Here is a 15,787-nt window from a genome sequence, read left to right as displayed (position 1 = left end):
TACATGTTTACCATGCAGGCTGCCCAATAATTAAAGTCATTTCAAAACATATACATTTATTCATATCATCTTTACTTTTTCCATATATGACAAAAAAAGTACTATGATATTTGTTGGTGAACAACTCAAGAAATTAACCTGTAATTTTATATAATATTATGTGAATTGTTTAAAATATATCAGTCAATTCATATAATGAGATTACAAATTAAGTTACAAATAAATTTGAAATTATAAAATTATTTGTAAATATACGTTCTTAACTATCAACATTTTCCGTCTATTTAACGTAATCAAGAAAATGTGCGACAAAGGAAAGGAAGACATGTCTAACCTCTCTTCTTCAAGTTCCAAGCTTCATCTACTTCTGTTTCCGTTCATGTCAAAAGGCCACATAATTCCATTCCTCCAGCTAGCCCGCCTCCTCCTCGGTCGGGGCGTGCATGTTACTCTCCTCACTACTCCGGCGAACCATCCCTTCATTGCTCAGTCCCTCTCCGGCGCCGATGTCTCAATTCTTGATCTCGATTTCCCTGAAAATATACCCGGGATTCCACCGGGAATCGAGAGCACCGATAAACTCCCTTCGATGTCGCTGTTTATTCCCTTTGTGAACGGCACAAAACTGATGCAGCCCTTCTTCGAGGAAGCGATTCATGCCATTATCCCGAAAGTAAACTGCATTATATCAGATATGTTCTTTGGTTGGACGCTAGGAGCAGCGTCCAAATTCGGGATCCCGCGGCTGAGTTTTTACTGTATGAGTTTCTACACCATGGCGCTTGTCGAGGATGTGATGGAGAATGGCTTACTATCTTTACATGAATCTGGTGACGAGTCATTCACAGTCACCAGCTTCCCCTGGATCAGAGCTAGGAGAAACGAGTTTGATCACCCATTCAACAAGCGTGATCCAACTGGACCTGATTTAGACTTCATTCTCGAGTGTAAAACAGCAACTGATAACAGCTATGGTATGCTTGTGAACAGCTTTTGCGAGCTAGAGGAACCGTTTGTGGAATACTGGAACAGAAAACTTCAGCCTAAAACATGGTGTATCGGGCCGCTCTGTTTGGCGGAACCCTCAAAAATTGACGCTGGAACATCCCAGAGGCCGAAATGGAGAAGATGGCTGGATGAAAAGCTGACTGAGGGTTCCCCAGTTCTCTACGTTGCATTTGGTTCTCAGATAAGTATTCCGGCCAAACAGTTGCATGAAATCGCTGTTGGGCTGGAGGAATCGAGAGTGAGTTTCTTATGGGTGGTGAGGAACGCCGAAGAAGAACCGATTCACGGATTTGAAGATCGAGTTAAGAAACAAGGAATCATTGTAAGAGAATGGGTAGATCAGAAAGAGATTCTTGAACATGAGATCGTGCAGGGTTTTCTGAGTCACTGCGGGTGGAACTCGGTGCTGGAAGCCATATGTGCGGCGGTTCCGATTCTGGCATGGCCGATGATGGCCGAACAAAGATTTAATGCGAAGATGTTGGTTGAAGAGATTAAAATTGGTTTAAGGGTGGTCTGTACAGATGATGGAACATCGAACGGATTTGTGACAAATGAGAATTTGAAAAGTTCAGTGATTAAGTTGATGGAAGGTGAGAATGGAAAAGCTTTGAAGAAGGTGGCCAAGGGTTTGGCGGAAGCCGCCAAGAGAGCGGCGGCGGAGGGAGGCTCGTCGTGGCATGCTGTGAGTCGACTCATTGCTGAAATACACAGTCAAAAGGAAATCAAATGTTCTTACTTAGCTTAATACATTCAATACTGGCAATAGAGATGCCATTGGATCGATCCGCCTTACAAATTTATAATAAATTTTAATTAATTTGATTTTTTTGGATTATTAAAATTTGAAAAATTAATTAATTTTAGTTCAAATTGGTTCAACAAACCATCAAGCACAGAAACAGAACTATATCCAAAGAGTTTTAGTTCCCTTTTTCATTGGAATTTCAGGAAAATCAGTTCTAGAACCATAGTCAAATGAACCATTTCCCACTATGCATGCTCCACCAATTTTCCAAAGAATACATCATAAAAAAAATTCAAATAGAAAACTTCCCACGAACTATATCACAATATAACTAATATTAGCTCAAGTTTTAGGGACTATGGATTTACATTGTGGCGGAAATTTATAAATAAGACTCATTAAAATTTTATCCTACAATACATCCCCCCCCCCCCCCCAAAAAAAAAAAAAAAGCAAAGCCAAAAACTTGGAAGCTTAAACAAGGAAACCATATCACCAATCAAGACTATCAATAATCCCTAAAACCACATCACAAATACGCTTCAATCCATCTTCCCTCACAGCAAGCTCCGACGGATAACACATCCCGGGCCACCGGTTGAAGGCGTTTCGACAACCATTCGGGTATTCCCCGGCTGCCATTACATGCAAATATGCATAATCATACATGTTTACACTCAATACTTCGAGTGAATTTAGGAGTGCACCATTTGCAGAAGCATACTTGTCCGCACATTCTCTCATGGCTGTCTTCATAATGACTGTGTCATTTGCCACACCTTGAATTTGCTTCGAGAGGTAAGAGTTTGTGTCCGTGGCATTGGCTATCCCATACCTTATAACGATCAGAGCCAATTCTTTAGTGTCTGATTTCGGACCCGACGTATCCGATTCGAGCAAGGATACACAGAGATCGTAGTACTTGGTTTTTTTGCAAGTTTCTTGAATTAAGTTTGAATTTCCATTCGCAGATGAAATTATTGGATAAAAAGAAATGTGGAGAACGAAGTGGAGCAAAAACCAAGAAAATCCCATCTGCGGTTTTTCTGTTTTGAAAGTATTGAAGCCAATGCGAATATATATAAATAAATTGTTATATAGATTACGCGGAAGAACTGAGATATGGATCACTTGCAAGTTTGTTCTACACGGTTTTACAAATAATAATTGGAAACCAAGATCAACTGGGCATTGACTTGACTGGACCATTTACTTTGAATATAAGCTATAAAACGAGCACTTTTTTGGTGTTTTCTTGAAATTGAATGGTAGTATCTGTTTAGCAAGAAAGGGAACACTCATTAGGTGTATTTGCATGGAAACTAGCCAGCAACCAAAATAGGATCACGAGAAGAGAAATACCCATTTTCTGATATATTTTAGTTATTGGGCTTATATAAGAAATATGAACTTGTTTTCCAATATGGATTGACTTATTCAAACTAATTTCTTTTATCAGGTGATAGATTTTTGTTTTAACGTCAATTCGAACTCATATTTTTTTTTATGACATGTGAATCTGGAACCGTTATCATTTGGTGCGCACGGGGTAATTTTTCGAGCTAACGCAATAGCCTGCAAACCATGCTAGTCAGGTAAATTATATTAGACAAGTCAAATACGACAGACTTACCTGAGAAAGTATTGGTGGGAGAATCGAACTTCTGACTATTTTCAAGTGTACATCTATTTATATCATTACACCATAAGTTGCATAATATGAGATTAATACTTGGCAAAAACATGTCTTGTATGATTTGGGTTTCAACATATATATATACATTCTGTCAATCTAAATTGTGACAATCAAGTGGTGGTGCATAGTGTCTCAAACCCAGTTTTTTCCCATGTGATGCGAGAAAAGATTAAAAAAATAAAAAAAAATTAAGACGTCTGACATATCTACATCACTCCAACCATTTGATATTTTCATAAAATCATTGGGTTTCTTCACATCTTTTTGCTTTACTTGGCTAGTTAAAAATTATCAACATTTAATTAAAAAATTTGCGTCTAAAACAACGAGACGAGTAGTGTTTAAGTGATTATTTGAAATGTTTTAACCTTAATATTTATGTTTATTTTTGGCTTGTTTAATAACTATTAATAAAGAAATTTGATCTATTATTTGAGGGGGTCGATTTTTTCAAACTCGACGCAGGCACATAAAATGTTATATACATCACTGAATGCTATTAAAGTTGCTTTCTGATTCAACTGCAAACCTGATTGGATGTGGCGTCGAATAGATTGGTTTTTGTTTTCGCACTTTTAATCATTTTTTGTTAGAACATTGATATGATATTACACATACGAGCGATATCATGGCGTGAGTACTTTGACAAGAAAGACTAAAAGAAGAAAAAATAATAATTTATCGGTTAACATGACCGAAAGCTAAAATATACCAACTTACACAACCAATTTCGGAACTTGTTTGGATTTGATTTGAATATCGTCAAATCATAACACCAATGTTAAATACTATTCGAAATTGATTGTAATTTACAGTGAATTGGCCAGGTGTGGAATTTAAAATCCTCTTCTTCAAACTTACCCGAACAATTAAATTATATTTGAATCATATATTTTGAAATCATCAAATTAGTCGATCCAAGCACAACTTTTACAGTTCCTACGTGCTATGTAGTTCATACCCAATAGGTGTTGAATGGCGATAATCGCCCTCATTCACGTTAAAAATCATATAAAACCCCTTTAATTTGTCGATTTCTTGGTGCATGTGTCGTGGGGCCAGTAGACTAGATTGTTCATTCATGTAAGTTAAAAAAAAAAAATTGAAAGCTCGGTAATTATATGCTAATCTGGCCGCATTGGAAGACACAAACAGGCCATGAAAGCCAAACATGTTCCTTAATTAGCTTTGCCCCGTTCAAGATTTGTCCTAATATACATCGAAAGCTTGCCTCCATTATATTGACCAATTCACAAGAAACTTGTCCTGACAATCTCAACGAGAATTTTGTAATTTTTTGTCCGCCGTCTAAATTAATTAATCAAGAAATTTAACAATTAGCTGGAACCTATGTATAGAGATATAATAACCGGCCAATTTGCAAGAGCTTTCTATTAATGCTAGCTTGTATGAGTGAATATTAATTTTTTGTTTGCCAAAAAGGGAAGAAGGCAAAACTATATGAATATGAATAAGCTAACCCATGTGCTTTTCATCATCGCCTTTGGTCTAAGTTTCCAGCAACTTGGTGGTAATTAGTTTGGACACACAAACACACACACGCGCGCGCATGTTTTTGTGTATATTTTTGCAGTCCTCTTACAAATTTCAACTTCAAAATATATATGAAATCTTCATAGTTTGAACTATATCTTATGCATGCATTAGACCATGTATTTGTAGTTTTAAAGCATTGTTCTACATGTAGTATTGTGCTTGTATTTGCCAACTTTGAAGATAATGGCTAAAAAAGATTACAATAAATAAAAAAAATAAAAATTATTCGACTGATTAATGTGCGGTTTTGCTAGATGGAAAGGTGATGATGGAGTACATAGGAGCCACCGGCGTCCCGGTCAAATTCCGCAACGTCCCCATTTTGCCGGCCATAGATTTCCACTTCTTACTCAGCTTCGCCATCGATGCCAACTCCTCCGGCAACCCACAGAACGGCGTATTCTCACCCTATTGGGCCTCCACCCTCACACCGAACGCGGTGGCAGCCACCAAGCGCGCTCACCCCAACGTCAAAGCCATGGCCAGCCTCTCCGGCTGGAGCCTCGGGGCCAAAGTCCTCTCCTGGTACAACCCACGAGACAAAGACCTCTGGATCTCAAACGCCTTCTCATCACTCAAGTCCCTCATCACCACTTACCATTTAGACGGAATCGACATAGATTACGAAAGATTCCCGAAACACAGCAATGAAACATTCGCCTACTGCATTGGAGAACTCATCACTCTATTGAAGAATCAAAGTGTGATCACGGTGGCGACTGTGGCGCCATTTTACCTCACTGTTTCGCCATACATTGAGCTGTACAAAAGATACGGGGATGTCATTGATTACGTGAACTGTGAGAGCCCAGCCGTTAGCCCAAGCCCAGCCCATTTAGTAATTAATATATTAAAAAAAAAATAGATATAAAATAATGTAAAAAGAAAAAGAAAAAAGAAGATCAGAAGCGCTTTCTCCTTCCCGTAACTTCCGCCAGCTTCGTTTTTCATTTTTCTTCAATTTCGAAACTTTGACCTTCGATTTTAGCCGCTCCGGTCGCAAAAAAAATTCAAGTAAATATACGGTTTGAAAGCTCCCGACGAGGGCTACGTTTTGGTACCCATATTGAAAGGTTTCTCGACCCGTTTCGAAAACCCGTATTCTCTTTCTCCGTCGAATTGCCGCCCGTACGTCGCCGGAATTCGGAAATTGACTGAGGGCTTTTGTTCCCTATGTCATAAGCTTCGTTTTGGTATATATATTGAGGTACAAATCATGATTCCAGCAAGGTGGTTGTATTTTTGTTGGGTTAAATTTGGTACCAATATTGATAATTGTTATATTATTGATTGTAGGTACGAGAATTGAGCCGATTTGAGGTATCTATCAGATTTTCGGAATTTATTTGGGATTAATTTCGAAAATTCAGAAATTTAAAATTGGGTTTTCGAATTTTAGTGTTCAATAATTAGGTGTTTCGATACTGTAGAATAGTCGTATATGAATTTGGAAATATGAAAGCCTAAATTATGGATTTTCGGAATTTTAGGCTAAATTAGTGAATATTGGAATAATAAATTGAAGTTGATATGAAATGTATTATTTGCCACAGGATTGGATTATTCAGAAATCCTTAAGAAATTCAGTGGTAAATTAAGGGTTCAGTTGAGGTACGCATGAACTGTTTTATTATGACGTCTATAGTGATGTGAAATGACGTTAAGTATTATGTATGAGTTGTGGCGTGCTTTATGTGCTTTTGTGAATAACGTGATTGCATTCACGCATTTATTTGAGTTGATCTCATTAGTGCATAGCATTTCGAGCCTTGACTCCGTTGATTGCTATTGTTACTGATCTATCGAGTTGTAGCGTCATCGATGGAGTGGGTGGGTAGGATTAGCACTCCTGATGACTTGCATGAGGACTGAGCGGGTCGCACCCGTACCCTCGATGCTACGTGCATGGATGAGCGGCGGCATGTTATTACGTTGCTGCAGTCCTGGCACGGGTGGCCACTGTTACTGTTGCTGATGCGTTTCATTTGGACTCCGCCTTGGTATCCATTATTTTGTTGTTGCCTTTCACGCATTGCATTACATTGCATTGCATCACATTGTACTTGATTTTATTTCATGTCAGTTATATTTGTCGTAATATTACTGGTTCGTCGTACTGGGGCCCGACCCCTCGTTTCTTTTTATGCTGTGGTTGTTTTTGATGCCATAGCAGGTTATCCAGGAGGATTTGACGCGTCTGGTGGAGCGTCAGGTAGTGGTGCCCAGTCGTCGAGTCGTGGTTGAGAGTTCCCAGATATATATATATACTATATTATGGAGTCATACATTTACCGGGGAGATGCCCCGTGTAGCTGTACTATTATTTTTACGATGTTTTGAATTGATAGTTGTGTGATCGAGCCTTGCCGGCTCTGCATGTGTTTAGTCCTGGCCAGTGCGGCTATAGGTTTGTGAATTGATGTTATGACTTTATTTCGAGTATATAAATGTTGTTGTGATATTTTGATATTTTTGGGATGTCCTATTTGCGAATAGGTCATGCCGAAATTTCTGTAGGCCCAAAATGAGAAAATTTTAATCGCTTTCGCTGTTTACATTAATAAATCATGGTTGTTTGGTCATTAAATATTAATCAGGAGCACGGGCCCCACAGTTGGTATCAGAGCGTAACTGGGATATGCTCGAATTAGGGTCTAGGGCACTTGAGTCTAGACACAAATAACATGATTGTGCATGTGTTTGACTATTTGCTCTTATTTGAATTATTTGGTGTGATTTGATTGAATTTACCTGCATTAGAATGACTAGCTGATTAGGCATGGTATGTAGTAAAAAAAAAGCCTATAAATTTCTTTTACCTGTTATCTGCTTGTGGATTTAATCCTAGTGTCTTGTAGAATGGCACCTGGAGGAAGAGGTAGAAAAGGAAAAGAAATAGCACAAGAATCTGAGGCGCAAAATGTTCGAGGACTTGCAGATATCATTAGAGATAGACGTGGTCGACCTCGAGGACAAGTCGCTCAAAATGTTGAAGAAGAAGTTAACCAAGAACCTCCTCGACCTGAAAGACCTGGAGCTAGACAGGTAGCGATTGAGCAAGAAGTGGAACAACTGACACAGAAAGTTGGAGGAATGCAGTTAATAATTTCTCAGTTCCAAGAACTACGTCCTTCAAAATTCTTTGGCAACGAGAGCGGAGAAAAAGCAGCAAGCTGGCTGAAAAGTATAAATCATCTATTTAATTTGTTGGAGTATTCCCAAGATATTAAATTGAAGCTTGCCATCTACCAACTTAAAGATCGAGCACAACTCTGGTGGGAAGCCACAGAAGAAGCAATGAAGGACTCTGGTGAAAGTATTACTTGGGATGCTTTTCGTGCTCACTTTACCCAGGAATATGCACCGCCATCATATTATGCTGCTAAAGAAGAAGAGTTCAATCAGTTGGTACAGGGCAACAAATCAGTGGTGGAATATGCTTCACAGTTTTCTGCTCTTTTGCCCTATGTTCCACATGTTGCCAGGAATGATCAGGCTAAACTATCACGTTTTCTGCATGGGTTGCAGCGGACTGTTCATACGTTGGTGATGACTGGATCGCCTAATACGTATATTCAAGCAGTGGAAAAGGCGAAGAAAATTGAAGCAAGTTTGCTTAGAGGAGATCCCCAGCCAGGTCCATCATCTGTTTCTCAGGGATCTGGGAGTAGTATGTCAATGCCAGTGGATTTACCTCCATATCAGCCTGTACAGTCATACCAACAACCCAAACAGCAGAGGTACAAGGCAAAAGGAAAGCAATTCAAGAAGAAGTCTCAATCCAGCTCCTCCAGTTCAGGCAGTGCACGAGGGGGAGGTTCTGTTGGGTCGTCTAGCACTGTGCATTGTGACCGATGTGGTGGTCGACATTTTAGTTCCCAATGTGTAGGAGTTCAGGGGTCTTGTTACGTTTGTGGTCAAGTTGGACATTTCGCCAGAGTATGTCCTAATGCACAAAGACAGCAATTTCAGCCACAACAGTCTGGACAAGTTCCCCGAGTACCAGCTTTCCAGCCACATGCTCCTGCACAGTCATTTCAGCAATCTGGTTATCCACCGCCTAGAGGTCCTCCTCAGCAACAATTTACAGTGCCACAGCAGGCTAGAGTCCATGCATTGACTCAAGACCAGGCTCAGGATGCACCAGGAGGAGTGATTGCAGGTATTTGTTATGTTTTTGACTATCCTGCACGCATATTGATAGACACAGGAGCATCTCATTCATTTTTATCTGCCGCATTTGTTGATGAGCATGAGATTGCTACTATTCCTTTGTTGGATACTGTGTCAGTTGCTACTCCTGCCGGTGTATACTTGATGTCCCATGAGATAGTTTTGAACTGTGTGATTAGATTTGAGGATAATATTATGATAACTAATCTAATCAAATTAGCTATGTCTGATTTCGACTGTATCCTCGGTATGGATATATTGACGAATTATCGAGCTACTGTGGATTGTTTCCATGGAGTTGTCAGATTTAGACCGTATTATGGCAGCAAATGGAATTTTTATGGTTATGATTCACAGTCTCGAATTCCATTAGTATCTGCAATGGAAATGTTCAGGTTGTTGTCAATCGGCAATGAAGGATTTTTGATCTATGCTCTTGATGCAACACGGGAAGAACGATTGAAAGTTTCAGACATTCCCGTTGTCAAGGATTTTCCAGATGTATTTCCTGATGAGATTCCAGGTTTTCCACCTCAAAGGGAAATAGATCTTAGCATTGAATTGATGCCGGGGACAAATCCTATTTCTAGAGCACCATATCGTTTAGCTCCAACAGAGTTGAAAGAACTCAAGGAACAGTTACAGGATTTACTGGAAAAAGGCTATATCAGACCCAGTATGTCACCTTGGGGAGCTCCAGTATTGTTTGTAAAGAAGAAAGGCGGAACGATGAGAATGTGCGTCGATTATCGGCAGTTGAACCGGGCTACTGTGAAGAATAAGTATCCTCTGCCGCGTATTGACGACTTGTTTGATCAGTTGCAGGGTACTTCTGTGTATTCCAAGATTGATCTTCGTTCCGGATACCATCAGCTCAGAGTCCGAGAGGAAGATGTTCCTAAAACAGCATTTCGGACACGTTATGGACACTATGAATTCCTAGTCGTGCCGTTTGGTTTGACTAATGCTCCAGCGGTTTTTATGGATTTAATGAATCGTGTATTCCGGGAATTCATAGATAAATTTGTTATCGTTTTCATTGATGACATCTTGATTTATTCTAAGTCAAAAACAGAGCACAAAGAACATTTGAAATTAGTTCTCCAAACACTCAGAGAAGCGCAATTGTATGCCAAATTTTCTAAGTGTGAGTTCTGGTTGGACAGAGTTTTATTTTTAGGCCATGTTATATCTGCACAAGGAGTATCTGTTGATCCTAATAAAGTTGAAGCTGTTATCAATTGGCCTAAACCAACCAATGTGTCTGAGATTCGAAGCTTTTTGGGATTAGCTGGGTACTATAGGCGTTTCATTGAAGGATTTTCTAGAATAGCTAGACCTATGACCCAGTTGACACAGAAAGATCGACGTTTTGTATGGACTGCAGAATGTGAGTCTAGTTTTCGGACTTTAAAAGAAAAGTTGACCACATCTCCAGTGCTAGCTTTGCCTTCAGGCTCAGGTGGATTTGTTGTCTGTACAGATGCTTCTGTAAATGGACTGGGTTGTGTTTTGATGCAAAATGGGCGAGTGATTGCGTATGCTTCTCGTCAATTGAAGTCACATGAGACTCGATATCCAGTTCATGATTTGGAATTAGCTGCCATTGTGTTTGCATTGAAGATATGGCGTCATTATCTGTACGGAGAACAGTTTGTGATTTATTCTGATCACAAGAGTCTGAAGTATCTTTTTACACAGTCTGACTTGAACATGAGACAGCGTCGATGGTTGGAATTACTTAAAGACTTTGATTGTGAGATTCAGTACCAACCAGGGCGAATGAATCAAGTTGCAGATGCTCTGAGCAGAAAGGTTCAGCCTAAAATGTTGACATCTTTGACTATTTCAAAGATTCATGAGCATTTGGGAACTTCAGGATGGACTTATCAGTCTAAGGGCGACTACTTTATAGTTTCATCTATACAAGTTGAACCACAAATTGTTTCTAAAATCAAAGCAGCACAGAGAACTGATCCGCATGTTCATAGATTGAAAGAATTGACTCAGACAGGTCAATCAGAAAAGTTCAGTGTTGCTTCAGATGGATGTCTGCGCTATCAAGGTAGACTTGTGGTTCCGAATTTGATAGATTTGAAAGAATCTATACTTCGTGAAGCTCATTGTAGTCGACACAGTGTTCATCCTGGAATGAGAAAGATGTATCATATCTTGAAATCTCATTACTGGTGGGAAGGTATGAAGAAAGAGATTTCTGATTTTGTGGCTAGATGTTTGACGTGCCAACAGGTTAAAGCTGAGAGAATGAGACCTGGTGGTATGTTACATAGTCTTGAAGTACCACAGTGGAATTGGGAGCACATTGCTATGGATTTTGTGACACACCTACCTCGTTCTAATCGTGGTTGTGATGCGATTTGGGTGATTGTTGATAGATTGTCTAAATCAGCCCACTTTATTCCTTATGATCGTACTTGTACTTATAAGAAAATGGCGAAAATGTACATCGATCATGTGGTGAGATTGCATGGTGTGCCCGTAACCATAGTATCAGATCGTGATCCCAGGTTTGCTTCGAAGTTTTGGGGTAGTTTGCAATCAGCATTGGGTTCAAAGCTGGCGATGAGTACTGCATATCACCCACAGACAGATGGTCAGTCTGAAAGGACCATTCAGACACTCGAGGATATGTTGCGAGCAGTCGTGATGGATTTCAGGGGTGGTTGGCAGGAATCATTGTCACTTGTTGAGTTCTCTTACAATAACAGCTTCCAAGCAACCATCGGAATGGCACCATTTGAAGCTTTGTACGGTAGAAAGTGTAGATCTCCGATATGCTGGGAAGATGTAGGAGAAAGACAAATGTCAATGCCAGAATTTATTCAAGAAATGAAAGAGAAGGTTGAAATGATCAGGAAAAGAATGAAAGCAGCTCAGGATCGTCAAGCCAGTTATGCTAATAAAAGGCGTAGGCCTTTAGAATTTCAGGTTGGCGATCAGGTTTTCTTGAAAGTATCACCGTTTCGTGGTACTATGAGATTTGGGCGCAAAGGGAAACTAGCTCCGCGTTATATTGGTCCATATGCGATTGTTGAGAGGATTGGCACTTTGGCTTATCGTTTGGACTTACCGCAGAGTTTGTCTGCGATACATGATGTGTTTCATGTATCTATGTTACGAAAGTATGAGCCAGATCCTTCTCATGTCTTGAGGACTGATGAGGTGGAGTTGGATAGTTCCCTTAGCTATGTTGAACATCCAGTGCAAATCCTTGATCGCAAAGAGAAGCAACTGAGGAATAAGACGATTCCACTGGTTATGGTGCAGTGGAGTAGACATGGGAGAGAAGAAGCTACATGGGAATTAGAGGCTAAGATGCGTCAGGAATGGCCTCATTTGTTTGAAAATGTAATAAATTATTCCATGTATTCTGATTTCCCAATGTACTATCAGTGGTAAATGTTTATAAACCACTTTTGTATAAATGTTATGTATGCTAGATTTCGAGGACGAAATCTTTTATTAGTAGGGGAGAATGTGAGAGCCCAGCCGTTAGCCCAAGCCCAGCCCATTTAGTAATTAATATATTAAAAAAAAATAGATATAAAATAATGTAAAAAGAAAAAGAAAAAGAAGATCAGAAGCGCTTTCTCCTTCCCGTAACTTCCGCCAGCTTCGTTTTTCATTTTTCTTCAATTTCGAAACTTTGACCTTCGATTTTAGCCGCTCCGGTCGCAAAAAAAATTCAAGTAAATATACGGTTTGAAAGCTCCCGACGAGGGCTACGTTTTGGTACCCATATTGAAAGGTTTCTCGACCCGTTTCGAAAACCTGTATTCTCTTTCTCCGTCGAATTGCCGCCCGTACGTCGCCGGAATTCGGAAATTGACTGAGGGCTTTTGTTCCCTATGTCATAAGCTTCGTTTTGGTATATATATTGAGGTACAAATCATGATTCCAGCAAGGTGGTTGTATTTTTGTTGGGTTAAATTTGGTACCAATATTGATAATTGTTATATTATTGATTGTAGGTACGAGAATTGAGCCGATTTGAGGTATCTATCAGATTTTCGGAATTTATTTGGGATTAATTTCGAAAATTCAGAAATTTAAAATTGGGTTTTCGAATTTTAGTGTTCAATAATTAGGTGTTTCGATACTGTAGAATAGTCGTATATGAATTTGGAAATATGAAAGCCTAAATTATGGATTTTCGGAATTTTAGGCTAAATTAGTGAATATTGGAATAATAAATTGAAGTTGATATGAAATGTATTATTTGCCACAGGATTGGATTATTCAGAAATCCTTAAGAAATTCAGTGGTAAATTAAGGGTTCAGTTGAGGTACGCATGAACTGTTTTATTATGACGTCTATAGTGATGTGAAATGACGTTAAGTATTATGTATGAGTTGTGGCGTGCTTTATGTGCTTTTGTGAATAACGTGATTGCATTCACGCATTTATTTGAGTTGATCTCATTAGTGCATAGCATTTCGAGCCTTGACTCCGTTGATTGCTATTGTTACTGATCTATCGAGTTGTAGCGTCATCGATGGAGTGGGTGGGTAGGATTAGCACTCCTGATGACTTGCATGAGGACTGAGCGGGTCGCACCCGTACCCTCGATGCTACGTGCATGGATGAGCGGCGGCATGTTATTACGTTGCTGCAGTCCTGGCACGGGTGGCCACTGTTACTGTTGCTGATGCGTTTCATTTGGACTCCGCCTTGGTATCCATTATTTTGTTGTTGCCTTTCACGCATTGCATTACATTGCATTGCATCACATTGTACTTGATTTTATTTCATGTCAGTTATATTTGTCGTAATATTACTGGTTCGTCGTACTGGGGCCCGACCCCTCGTTTCTTTTTATGCTGTGGTTGTTTTTGATGCCATAGCAGGTTATCCAGGAGGATTTGACGCGTCTGGTGGAGCGTCAGGTAGTGGTGCCCAGTCGTCGAGTCGTGGTTGAGAGTTCCCAGATATATATATATATACTATATTATGGAGTCATACATTTACCGGGGAGATGCCTCGTGTAGCTGTACTATTATTTTTACGATGTTTTGAATTGATAGTTGTGTGATCGAGCCTTGCCGGCTCTGCATGTGTTTAGTCCTGGCCAGTGCGGCTATAGGTTTGTGAATTGATGTTATGACTTTATTTCGAGTATATAAATGTTGTTGTGATATTTTGATATTTTTGGGATGTCCTATTTGCGAATAGGTCATGCCGAAATTTCTGTAGGCCCAAAATGAGAAAATTTTAATCGCTTTCGCTGTTTACATTAATAAATCATGGTTGTTTGGTCATTAAATATTAATCAGGAGCACGGGCCCCACATGAACTATCAGTTCTATACCGATAAAATCAAGACCCCAGAAGCGTACTTGGATGTTTTTAAGAATAGGACAGAGATGTTTGATAAAGACAAGGTTTTGCCTAGCTATGAAGTGCTTGGAAGAGGGATTCAAGGGGATGCATTCTTTGAGGCTTTGAGGGTTTTGGAAAGCAATGGGTTTGAGGTAAACGGCGCAATGATTTTCTCTGCTGATGCTTCTGCTTCAAATGGTTATTATTATGAGAAGAAAACACAGGATTTCTTGGTTAATAATTCTAGTCAGCAGCTACATATTTAATATGTAATTTTTGGTTATTTGTTCCTTTAATAAGGAATATATATGGGGTGTTATTATTTAAGCTACCGTTCATTCAATCAATATATTCTCGCAAACGGCAATGTGAAAGTTAAATTCCCTCCAATGAGGGGGAGCTCCTTGTGCGCGGCGTAGCATAAGGTCTAGCTGCTGCTGGTTGGCTGAGTCACCATGATTTATCTCCTCTCACATTCCTGTCGGACCGAGGGGTGAGGGACGCCTGAAGTGAGCGATTTCACCTTTGGAGCAATATATTCTTATCAATGTTATAAATTAATGTGTGTTTAGTTGAAAAAGAAAACTAATTTTGTTGCTATGCGGTTTTGGTATTATATGTTATTAAATTTTAGTTTTACTTCTGTAATTTCATATTTTTGACAATTATAATCAAATTTTATGGAGATTTGAGAATGGTGATGTGGTACTATATACGTCAACGTCACATCAACGCTGCATTAATGCCACATTAATGTCACGTCGGCAAAAAAAAACTAAAATTTTCAAAAAATATCAAAGATATCAAACTAAATTGAAATTTGATAACACAAAATAAAAAAATAAAATATAGAGGAACAGAAAAGCAATTTCATTGACTATTGATGCAATATATTAATTTTAAAATTTTAAAAGCACTATTACAATTTTAAATTCCTTATTGTGATGAAACATTATATTGTTGAGGAGTGAGTCTCCTGTGAGACGGTCTCACGAATCTTTATCTGTGAGACGAGTCAACTCTACCGATATTCACAATAAAAAGTAATACTCTTAGCATAAAAAGTAATATTTTTTTATGGATGACCCAATAAAAGATCCGTCTCACAAAATACGACCCGTGAGACTGTCTCCCACAAGTTTTTGTCATTTTCGATATATGGAAGCAAATATTGAGGATGACAAATTCATAAATGATTGAGAATGTTTTCTCTCCATCCTTCTATTTTCTACATGTTTAAATTTTACAATATTACTAAATATAA

The 15,787-nt window shown here is 39.0% G+C and overlaps 4 protein-coding genes across 4 annotated transcripts; 3 read left to right on the top strand and 1 right to left on the bottom strand.

Moving 5' to 3' along the window:
* Positions 1 to 247: 247 nt before the first annotated feature.
* Positions 248 to 1,785, top strand: LOC140810309 (UDP-glycosyltransferase 90A1). Its single transcript, XM_073168207.1, has one exon. The coding sequence runs from the start codon at positions 302 to 304 to the stop codon at positions 1,754 to 1,756; it is 1,455 nt and encodes a 484-aa protein (XP_073024308.1). The 5' UTR covers positions 248 to 301; the 3' UTR covers positions 1,757 to 1,785.
* A 133-nt stretch (positions 1,786 to 1,918) lies between these two features.
* Positions 1,919 to 2,821, bottom strand: LOC140810373 (cell wall / vacuolar inhibitor of fructosidase 2-like). The gene has a single exon (XM_073168255.1). The coding sequence runs from the start codon at positions 2,789 to 2,791 to the stop codon at positions 2,249 to 2,251; it is 543 nt and encodes a 180-aa protein (XP_073024356.1). The 5' UTR covers positions 2,792 to 2,821; the 3' UTR covers positions 1,919 to 2,248.
* Positions 2,822 to 4,901: 2,080 nt separating this feature from the next.
* Positions 4,902 to 5,874, top strand: LOC140829024 (chitinase 1-like). The gene is made up of 2 exons (XM_073192350.1): positions 4,902 to 4,983; positions 5,264 to 5,874. Exons 1-2 carry the CDS (start codon positions 4,914 to 4,916, stop codon positions 5,872 to 5,874), a joined length of 681 nt encoding a protein of 226 aa, XP_073048451.1. The 5' UTR covers positions 4,902 to 4,913.
* Positions 5,875 to 8,102: 2,228 nt separating this feature from the next.
* LOC140828082 (uncharacterized) lies at positions 8,103 to 14,789 on the top strand. Its single transcript, XM_073191379.1, has 7 exons — positions 8,103 to 9,919; positions 10,349 to 10,712; positions 10,884 to 11,111; positions 11,193 to 11,710; positions 11,969 to 12,551; positions 13,175 to 13,198; positions 14,478 to 14,789. The coding sequence occupies exons 1-7, from the start codon at positions 8,103 to 8,105 to the stop codon at positions 14,787 to 14,789; spliced, it is 3,846 nt and encodes a 1,281-aa protein (XP_073047480.1).
* Positions 14,790 to 15,787: the final 998 nt, after the last annotated feature.

The sequence above is a fragment of the Primulina eburnea genome, chromosome 1 (genome assembly GCF_022965805.1).
Source record: "Primulina eburnea isolate SZY01 chromosome 1, ASM2296580v1, whole genome shotgun sequence".
NCBI classification, from domain to species: domain Eukaryota; kingdom Viridiplantae; phylum Streptophyta; class Magnoliopsida; order Lamiales; family Gesneriaceae; genus Primulina; species Primulina eburnea.
This window is presented reverse-complemented; position numbering and strand designations above follow the sequence as displayed.

Excerpts from the sequence above, each read along its gene's own strand:
- LOC140810309 (XM_073168207.1), top strand. The coding sequence starts at position 302 with ATGTGCGACAAAGGAAAGGAAGACATGTCTAACCTCTCTTCTTCAAGT.
- LOC140810373 (XM_073168255.1), bottom strand. The coding sequence starts at position 2,791 with ATGGGATTTTCTTGGTTTTTGCTCCACTTCGTTCTCCACATTTCTTTT.
- LOC140829024 (XM_073192350.1), top strand. The coding sequence starts at position 4,914 with ATGAATATGAATAAGCTAACCCATGTGCTTTTCATCATCGCCTTTGGT. Across the intron at positions 4,984-5,263 it reads AAGTTTCCAGCAACTTGGTG|ATGGAAAGGTGATGATGGAG; the intron begins GTAATTAGTTTG and ends CGGTTTTGCTAG.
- LOC140828082 (XM_073191379.1), top strand. The coding sequence starts at position 8,103 with ATGCAGTTAATAATTTCTCAGTTCCAAGAACTACGTCCTTCAAAATTC. Across the intron at positions 9,920-10,348 it reads AAAGGCGGAACGATGAGAAT|AGTTTTATTTTTAGGCCATG; the intron begins GTGCGTCGATTA and ends CTGGTTGGACAG. Across the intron at positions 12,552-13,174 it reads GGCCTCATTTGTTTGAAAAT|GTACGAGAATTGAGCCGATT; the intron begins GTAATAAATTAT and ends TATTGATTGTAG.